The 10,474-nt window shown below is 39.3% G+C and overlaps 1 protein-coding gene across 1 annotated transcript; it reads right to left on the reverse strand.

Moving 5' to 3' along the window:
• Positions 1-6,473: 6,473 nt before the first annotated feature.
• On the reverse strand, positions 6,474-7,793 carry LOC140455026 (muscarinic acetylcholine receptor M2-like). The gene has a single exon (XM_072549699.1). It carries the CDS (start codon positions 7,791-7,793, stop codon positions 6,474-6,476), a length of 1,320 nt encoding a protein of 439 aa, XP_072405800.1.
• Between the last annotated feature and the right edge of the window lie 2,681 nt (positions 7,794-10,474).

Genomic DNA, 10,474 nt, shown 5'->3' on the forward strand with positions numbered 1-10,474 from the left:
GGTACGCAAACACCAAGTGTCACTACGTACTGAGGTTCTACCTGTCCCCAGTGTTGCGAAGGATGGGCCTGGCCTCGCTGCCGCGGAACGCTCCGAGTAGTTGGACCGTTCCGTATCACCTGTCCTTCGTGGAGAAATTTATGAGGAAAAACACCTTTGACCACAAGTCCATCAGGAAGTGGTCAGCACGTAGCGTCCTTGAGACCCTTCGGGAAAAGGAGAGGGCGGATCCTGTCGAGCGGTTCCCTGAGCAGACTGTCAAAGCCATTTGGCAGAATGCCTCATCGCCAGAACTTTCCAACAAGCACCAAGACGTGGCTTGGCTGGTGGTGAGAAGGGCTCTGCCTGTGAGATCCTTTATGCACGCCCGGACTCTCTGCCGCACCGCACGCTGCCCTCGAAGTGGCTGCGGGGGGGACGAGACTGTCACACACCTCCTTCTGGAATGTGCCTATGCAGAGGAAGTCTGGAGAGGAATGCAGTGGTGCTTGTCGAGGTTCGTCCCGAGCAGCGCCGTGACGTGGGACTCCGTGCTCTACGGCCTGTTCCCCGGGACTCACACCGAGACGAACATTAACTGCGCCTGGAGGATCATCAACTCGGTGAAGGACGCTCTCTGGGCGGTCCGAAACCTGCTGATCTTCCAGCTGAAGGAGTTGACCCCGACCGAGTGTTGCAGACTGGCACAGTCCAAGGTCCAAGACTACGTGTTGAGGGACGCGCTGAAGCTTGGGGCAGCTGCCGCCAAGGCGCGGTGGGGAAAGACCACCGTGTAAGATCGGCCTGCCGAAAGAAGAACAGGGGGCCCATACAGACGTTTTTTTGGGCTCTGCTGATGCCCCAGCCAAATATATGTATATATACAAGATTGAAAAAATGCACAGGATTGTAAAGGACAAGAATAAAGTCGAATCTGTATTTGTAAATATGGACATATGTATGGCATGATCCAATGTACAGACCATCAAATCATTTATGAATAAAGTATATTTTTGAAATAAAAAAAAAACACTGCTCAAGTTCTACCTATGGAAACCTCTAGGTAAATGAGGATGAATGTCACTGGAAACATGGGGCTCCCAGCCCTTGTTAAGAAAATGAGATATTGACGAAAATGAATTTTTCACAGCACTCTTGAACTGCTCCCTGAACTTGGACTGAGTGACACCATAAATAAATGCATGGGTGCAGCAACTTGAATCCACCAGCATGATGCTGACATCTGCAAAGATGTTTAAGGAATCATTGTAATTTTCCAGAATAAATCCTGCAATGGTACAACATAAGAAGTTTATAACAAATAAAAGCCAAAGTAAAATGAAACTGCCTGATATTGTGAAGAATAAAATTGCAGAATTCCTTCTGCTCTCAATCTCTTGGTCAGTGCAGTTTCCAACAGTACCCCTGAGTTGCCTCCCGACCCATTTGATCATTAAAATGTGTCTGATTGTGAGCACATTGACAAACAGAATTAAAGTGTATGGGATCAATGGTGTGAAAATCGTATCAAACCAATCAAATGCCACCCATGCAGGATCTGTATAGTAGTTTGTCTTTTCCTTACAAAACCAAGGAACATCATCAATCATCTCTCTGGGTTCGACTATGAAGTAGAATGGGATGTTTTTTAAACAAATGACAATGAATGTGATTGATAGAATCACAAGTGCAGTTTTGCCAGTGCAATACTTTGTTTTAAACTTCTGGCAACAAATGGCTACAAATTGATCAAGTGAGAAAGTGACAACAAACCAGACAGAACATTCAGTACCTACGTAAATAAGAATAAGTATGATAGCACACACATGAGTGATCTCCAGAAAAGATGCTGGGAAAAAATAGGAAATGAGTTGATCCAATATGATCGAAGAGAAGATGACCAGTAGGTCTGCTGTTGCCACAGCCATCAGGTAGTAAGTTGTGCAAGTGGAGAGGCCACACTTCTTCCATGATAGGATGACAATTACCAATAAATTGACTGTAAGAGAGAGAAGGAAAAAAGAAAAGCTTGGAAATTACTCATTAAATATTTCTTATGTTTGGTTTTTTATGGTTTGATTGGTGGTAAAAAGTTTACAATCTCGTCACAAAACTAAAATCAAGAGAAACCTGATTTGTTTGGATTTAACAAGGCAAGGAAAAATTATCCATCTTCTTCAGTACCTGAGTGATACTGACAAAATCTTATTTCTTCTTTTTCGTCGATACAACTGTTGATCATTCTTAGTCTTCAATCAGCACAACTGCTCATCCAGGCAACAACACATCTATTACTTTAACATGCAGTTCTACTGCTGAATAAGAGATTGCAGTTGAAGGGAGACGATCCACTTGTATTTCTCCTTGCAGGTACCAATTACATGGGTAGTCTATAAAGAGGTTTTGCATTGCAAGTATGAGGATCTGCCACAGAACTAAAAAGGAGTTTCAATGAGGCAATCCTTTGTGCAATAACTGAACTACGTAAAAATTAGCATTTGCTCAATAAGTTTAGAGTTATTGATGTGTGACTCAAGGGCTGCTGTGAGAATACTGATTGGTAGTTTGTGATGAGTTAACACGAGTACTGGAAAAATGTGGCTGCATTGTTGAGATGGGTTTCAATTAATCAGTGCTGGAGTCAGTCTTCAGGCAAGTCATCTGAATTGGGAGATACAAAGCCTGTAATTGAATAGGGGAATAAGGGAGCATATCTAGATGGTTCCATAAGTTTAAGGGAGAGGAAACAATAATAGATCAAGGCAAATGTAAAATAATAATCAGAGTATAGCAGGAAATAAAGTGAACAAAAACAGAAAAGTGTGTCAACAGATAGCGCAAAAGGTAATAGAGTGGGTAAAGAAAACTGAATTAAGATTTTTGTGCCTTGCACTTGCAATCATTTTCATCAATTGTTAAGTTAAATATAAATTCATAAGCATGATCAGATAGTAATTAGTGAATTAGTGGTATTCAGGAATGGCAGTATGCTGGAAAATGGTGGTGGTGTAGCTGTGTTCACTAAAGACAGAATACAGGAGTGAGGAAGTAAATGGCATTTTGGAAACTGGAGGTGACACAATAAATGTGGAAGACTTCAATTGTCATATGAACCACGTGACCCTCATTAATACTAGCATAGTTTGTGTGGGACAAATTTTCATATGCATTTGAAATATATTTCTAAGCTGCACATTTTAAACCATCCAGGCAGTAGATTGTTTTAGATTGTGCATTCTGCAAAATAAGATGGGCAAATGAAAACTTTGTTGCAAAGCATAGTTTACGAAAGAATGGCCATGACATGAATAATGTTATATTTAGTTTACCATCAGAAACCACGGCCTTAGTTCTAGACAAAATAAAATATGAAGATCAGAGGGAAGATTTGGTGATGGTGGATGAGGAAAATGCAATCGAATGTCTGATGATAGACCAGCAATAGTTAACATTTAAGGAACTAGTACACAACTAACAATAAAAATACATTTCCACAATGCACAAATACTCAACTAGGAAAGGCTCCTAAAAAGGATTGTATCAGATCAAAAACCTGTCAACTCAAGTTACCAAAGTTTGCCCGAGGAGAATAAGGACACTGTCATTCTCAAATAATAACATAGTACAAATGGGAAAACTAGCAAAAAAAAAGACTCTAAAATCCACTATAAATATTTATAATGGCAAAGATTAGCAAAAAAGGCAATGTGTTTGCATTACAGGAGAACTTAAAATGGGGTGTAAGAAAATAGTCGAGTAACAAATTCAATAATTTGTCTCTATCTGAATAAAACGCTTTCAGTAATAATGCAGTGTGAAGGTCTAAATTTAAAAATTAAAAAAAAGTAGATTCAAAAAATTAATACAATTTCAAAAAATACTGTCGATCCATATACTCCAAGTAATGCTCTGAGGACTTATGTTTGCATTCTCCCATCACAGATGGCTAATTTGAATTCAATCACAAAAGAAAATGGAATTAATAATCTAATGGTGACCATAAAACTGTTGTCAGTTGTTGAAAAAAAACATCTTGTTTATTTGTGTCTTTAGGAAAAGAAAATACTGTACTTACCAAGATTGGTCTACGTGTGACTCCGGACCCACACTAACGTGCTTGAAGATTAACAGTCCTCATTATAATCTCCAGGAATTGAAACTATATTGTGAGCATTTCTCTGCATTAGCAAACCAGTCAGTCAGTCAAATGTGATGTTTACAACTGACACCATTTCAGAAATTACACCCAGCTTTCCCCAGATTCATCACAAAAGCGGACTCCATGAGTCTGGACGATCTCACAGGCAGATAACTCATCAAGCAATCCCCACCCACAAGAACAGAAAAAAACATTCCCTCTATCTCTGTGGCTGTGCATAACCATCCTTCAATAAATGAATATACCGCCCACGAGAATGAAAGCAGTAATTATGACGTGAAGTGTGTGAACAGAGATTTGCGAGTTTTAAAGTTATAAATTCAACAAAATATAAAATGGCATGCCTCATTTGAGCTGAAAGATATAATAATATCGGAGACTGAGAAGCAAAATGTCAAAGCAATCGGACTCCCTTTGTTGGTTTTCCTACTTTGGCTGTTTCCTGTGCATGAAGAGTTAGTTATGGTCTGTTCCAACGTGGCGGTGAAACCCATTTGCAATCGCACATGATTCTTCTTGTTGGGACAGATTTGAATGCCATGATAATTTTGCCATTTCCATCTTTTGCTGCTGGTGTTGTTAACGGTTGGAATAAAAATTCTTGGGTTTGCGACCTAGGTTGTACTCTCTTGCACAGTTTGCCTTCCTCTCCCCGCCCCAACAGACTCCAGCGAAAAGTGCCTCCAACTGCAAAATCCCTTTCATGACCCTCTTCACCCTATATGGTAGCAATGTCATTTTTCCTATCGTCCAATGTTCCTGAGCAATGTTTAGTAATTGTTTCTGCTTAGTGATTTAGAACTCCACTAAACGCCCAAGACAGATGCAATTGTTATTGTGACCCCAATGGGTCAATGAGGAATATAATAACGAGTCTGCAACATAATTTGGCACATTAATGTTTTCTGATACTGAATTTCACTTCTCCAGTGAACCAGGTGTTTAGTCGGCGAGAGAGCATGTCAGGTGAACTTTAAATATGTGCACCAATATTTGAAAATTTCGGCTCAGTTGAGAAGTTAACACTTTCACTTGGAAATTCAGCACATTGTAGCTGTGGAAATCACAACCATTTGACATGCTGGAAGGCCAAGGTGTGACATGACTCCAATCCTTCCCAGAAAGGCACACACCTAAACAAAGTAAACTTTTGCAATGAATCCATTGTCACTGAGAAAGCCGATTTGAGATTAAAATCTAATCAGTGCATTGTACATTGTACTCAATTTGCACTGTTTCAATTTGGTCTTTTCAGTTTGCAGAAACTCGCCGGAATGGAAAGGACACTTGGGAAAGACGAAAAGATTAGCCTCTGACCTGGTGGTCCTACTGCAAATCTGAGGGATGGCACTGAGCTGAGTGGCACAGAAGATGAGTGGGGAATGGAGAGTGAGGATTACGAGCTCTCCAACCATGCAGATGTAGGTGGAAAAGACCGAAGTAGTCAAATCCAACCTGTTTCACATCTGCAAAGGCAGTGGACCTCCAATTATCCAGTGTCCACTCTTGTCAAGGCTATGTTCTTATTAATGTTGGATCAATGGTGACAAAGATCTTAAACACTTGAAATGCATAAGTTTGTTGCTCAGATATCAGCCTGGGTACATGACAGTGAATTGCTCGATCTTTAGCTGAAACATCAGTGGCTTAAAAGCAGGAATCGTTTTCTTTATTTTCACAACAACGAATAAACTACTATCTCATAAATTGAATGGACGTGACAAGACCCGGTAAAAGAGGTCAGGTGCGCTGGAAACACGATAGGCATTGTATTATTGAAACAAATATATTAAAAAAATTTTTTTTAATAATATGGAAAGCATGGGCACCGACTTCGAGTCTTCCTCAGCCAAATAAAATGAGGTGCTAATCGAGTGCATTTGTCCATAATCCCATATAAACACGACTTGTCCAACAATGCTAAGTGCTGTCCACCCTCACATGCTGAATTTAGACGAGAATTCTTTTGTTTTCAACTAGCTTTTATTGGATAATGTTGAAAATAGTGAACTTCTGCTTTCCTTCACCACAAAGATCATTTATTTTTTCATTAAAAATGAACAAATATCACCAGCCATTCGAATTTTATATGCAAATTTGACATTGGACAATTCATCTCCCAATCTCGTCAGCCAACCATCATTGATAAGAGACATTATGAATTAATTGGGTAAAACTTCAGTGTGCTTCCAAAATGGCGTGTAATATGTCTACCTGAGTCTTTTCTGACACAATAAACACATCACATGCCCGTAGTTTTTAGATATATATTTGAAAGTCATCATCATCACATTACATGGAGTGCTCATGATATTTTGCTTGGGGCTTCTTTTCTTCAACGTTTTGCACCTCTGCTCTTGAACTGGCACAAGAGAAGATGTTTGAAGGTTTTCTTGAAAGTAGCATTACAGAGTGCGTAACAGGCTGGATTGACAGTGCTATTGATGTAAAATACCCAATATCCGATATTCCAAACTGTGCTTGGAATACAGCTGGGACAGAACGTGCTAATGAGCACCATAATATTGCATGGACTCCAAGTGATGATAAATGCCAGAAGAATAGCCAGAATGGTTCTAGTCACTTTCATTTCTCTCGTAACACTGACCTTTCTCGTCTGAATAGTATTATGAATTATTTTACTTGTTTTTTGGGTTTCTGTGATCGTCCTATCCTTCCCATTATTGTTTCGAAGATCTGCAACGATTCCAGGCGTGGTTCCATGATCATGACTGTTTTGTTGTTGATTAACCATCCTTGTATAGGAGACTCTGCAGTTATCCATCACAGTACAGACATTTCCATTCTCACTGATAGGCCCTACCAACTTCTTGTTTGATGGAATCTTAATGGAACAAGTTGACTCGCCCAAGCACACCTCCTCTCTTTCATCGAAATGATCAATTATTCTTCCAAGGATTATTGTACCCTTTGACATTTTCACTTGTGGCAGCCTAACAGAAGCATTAGATATGTTGCTCGGATTCGATTTCAGTATCTTATCCACCTCTAGGTTGGGGGAAACTGGTTCCTTATTAGATCCAGACTCTTTTTTATCCACCTTCAATTGACTTTTGCTAGCCCGTGATATATACACATATAAAATCACCATGATGGTCACTGGCAGATAGAAGGCAGCTATTGAAGTGCCGAAAGTGACGGCAGGATTGGAGAAGAACTGTATATAACATTCTCCATCACTGACTGTTCTCTGCCCTACGATGAATTGCCAGAAGAGAACGGCAGGAGCCCATACAATAAATGACACCACCCAAACCGCTGCGATCATCATGCCTGCAACCTTTGGTGTCCTCCTTACGGGGTAGCTGAGGGGTTTGGTCACACAGAAGTAGCGGTCAAAGCTGATGACAAGAAGATTCATGGAAGAGGCATTGCTGACAACGTAATCGACAGCAAGCCATAAATCGCACATCACCGGGCCCAGAGGCCAATAGCCAAGGAGACTGTAAATGGTGAATAGATTCATGGTCACTCCAACAGTGACATCAGCGCAGGCTAAGCTGAGAATGAAATAGTTGTTAATAGTTTGCAAATGCCGGTTTATTTTGATGGAAATAATGACGAGAACGTTCCCCACGAGGGTTACCACACTCAGAGATCCTGTTACAATCGCAATGAAGATTACTTCGCCCATTTTATAAGAACTCCGTCTTTGAGTGTCACGAAACTCTTCGCAGGTACTGAGACATCCATTCGTTTCTGTTAGTTTTTCCATCAGTTCACCCTGATGTACAGTTAGCACTGAGGAGGCCCAAATGGAAAACAATAGAAAATGAACATGTATTAGGAGCTGGGCTTCAGACATGTTGAAGTTAAAAGTCATCTGTCCACTTATGGATCCTCCAACAGCAAGCACATGCAAATTCAACTGCAGTTTTAAACTTCAATACCTTTGCCAGAAGGATTCGTTTTAAATTAGGAATTTCACCTCAGTCTATTAGACCTTTAGCTGAAGATTTGTAATTAATTAATGACTAATGTTTTAATTAGCGATTACTTGCTGTGTAAATGGTCATGAAGACTTTCATTTTATTTCCCCACAAACTCCCGTAAACAGTGAATAGCCAGATCACTGAGGGTAGTGTTGAAAAATTACTGTGAAGTGTTGTCCTTTCCTCAGGAAAAAAATGTTTCAGACAAATGCAGATGTGGGTCAAAAGTCCATCCCTTGACATCTGAAAGAGCGAGAACACTCTCAGCTTGAGTCTTGTCAAGTAGCACGATTAAGAGCCGTCCTAGGATTCTACTCCAAACCTTCCTCCTAAAGAAGTCTCCAAAACCCATCTTGTCATTCTCGGTTTAAAGGAATGTTATGTCATGACGTCGATCCAACAAAGAATAAATTTGCAAAACGTAGCTCAGAAGGGTGCGGTACACTACTGTGACATGAATTTCCCGTCTCCAACCTTCAAGTTAGCAGAACGTTTTACCAAGTTCAGTGTGTGCTGTTATCAAGTGGAATGGCAACTAGTTACATTTAGGTAATTTCACCGGCAGCAACCAGGAAGTGAAAAACACCAAACACCGGTGCTTTGAAGTTAAATTAATTTATAGGTGGAAAATAGGAAAATAGAGATACTCAGAGAGGTAGATGTTAAGGCACAAATGAGAACCAAAATTTTAATATTTTGAAATTGTGAAGAAAACAATTGTGCTTGAATAGGTATAAGTGTGTCTATTAATAGTTGTAAAACTTTCTATACCGTCAAAAGAAACCGCCCTAGTCATTAAATATTGTATTTCAACTCTGTTTCATTGGAGTTTACTGCTGCAAAAGCTGTGCCATTTCTTTTTAAATGGAATCTGCTGTTGGCATTGAATACACAGATCCTGTGATATTTCCAGCAGAAGAAAATAAGTATAACTCTGTACCCTGAGTGATCTCTTACGATCAGATTTTGTGGATGTCTACAATTACTGGGTGGTTGAGTATGTTCAACTCTCTGAATAGGGATATTTGACAATAAGCTTCCTACTGTGGTGTGTTCATTGGTTTGCTCCAAACATTCTGTAAAATTATTAGAATGCTGAAGAAAATTTTTTGTCATCGACTTCTCAGTATGATCAGAAACTGAGGAAAATTATCAACAACTGTCGTCAATGCAAAAAGGCTTACACTGTAATTGTAAAAAAGAGAAGGTTAGCATTGATTTATCTTCTAACCGAAATAATTTTGCTTTCCCAACTAAATATTTTGAATCTGAAGCCACCTTCCCCTAATTGTAAATAAAGTGTACCCATTGAACTCATTTTTACATTTAAGTATTGAAATAGATATTTAAATTCACATTTAAAATCTTCAAATATTAGAGGTGGCCATGTTATATATTCCTGCCTTCCCAAACTCGCCCCAGGCTTGCGTCATGGTGAGCCCCACGTAAAACTCACCACCAACCATGTCTTTCACAAACCTCACCCACAAAACCTCCAGGTGGTTGCCATTGTTTTTGTTTTTGCTTTAGAAATCAATGTTGGTTCAGAACTGTTAAGTTAGAATTGTAAGCTAAGATGCTGTTTGGTCTATGGGTAACAAATTGCTTAAAAAAAGAAAACAGTCCAAACAAGCCTTTATTTATTCGTGAATCCAGGACTGGATAAATTTTAGATGGTCCACTGATCAGAAGGTTCTGCAGTCGCTTCAGCATTGTGTTTAAATAAATAAAATAAATCGGCATTTAAAGAGGAAGGGACATGGGAATTTCCTCCAGCCAGTCTCGAAGAAGCACTATTTTCAAGTAAATGGAAGATATTAAGTGGTATGTGAGAATACTTGCGACAGACGCTCAGTCTGGCAGGGGGTGGTCAGAGTTTGGATTGCATTATTCGACTACGGTTCTTTTAATAATCAATCTGGCTGCGGATATTGCAATGTTAAAGTGAAAGCCTCCGACCTAACCTCCTTTGCCAGTTCCTAGATGCTTAGAGAATGCAAAAGTAAATCATAAGTGTTATTGCTTTTATCTAAAAGAACGTAAATGATGATCTTGATAGGTCTCTTCAGAAAAATCAACCAAAAACCCATCTTTTATGCATGTAGAATAACACATATGGAAAAACATTTCAGTAATTTTAACAGTTTTGCTATTTTATTCAATTAGCTGTTTTTTGTATGTCTCTAATTTGTGTAAAAGAGGATGAAAACAAAGGTTTTCTGTTTCAAGCATGCACCAATTATATTACTGTGTTGTTTAACTTTGCTCTACTAAAGCTATTGTACAATCAAAACAAAACTAGGTCCTTTGTTTAAACCTCAAACTAGTATCGAGAACAGATTACTTGTAGTGGGAGATCGGTTATTGATAAAGTGTATTTTGG

Source organism: Chiloscyllium punctatum, chromosome 30 (assembly GCF_047496795.1).
Source record: "Chiloscyllium punctatum isolate Juve2018m chromosome 30, sChiPun1.3, whole genome shotgun sequence".
NCBI classification, from domain to species: Eukaryota; Metazoa; Chordata; class Chondrichthyes; order Orectolobiformes; family Hemiscylliidae; genus Chiloscyllium; species Chiloscyllium punctatum.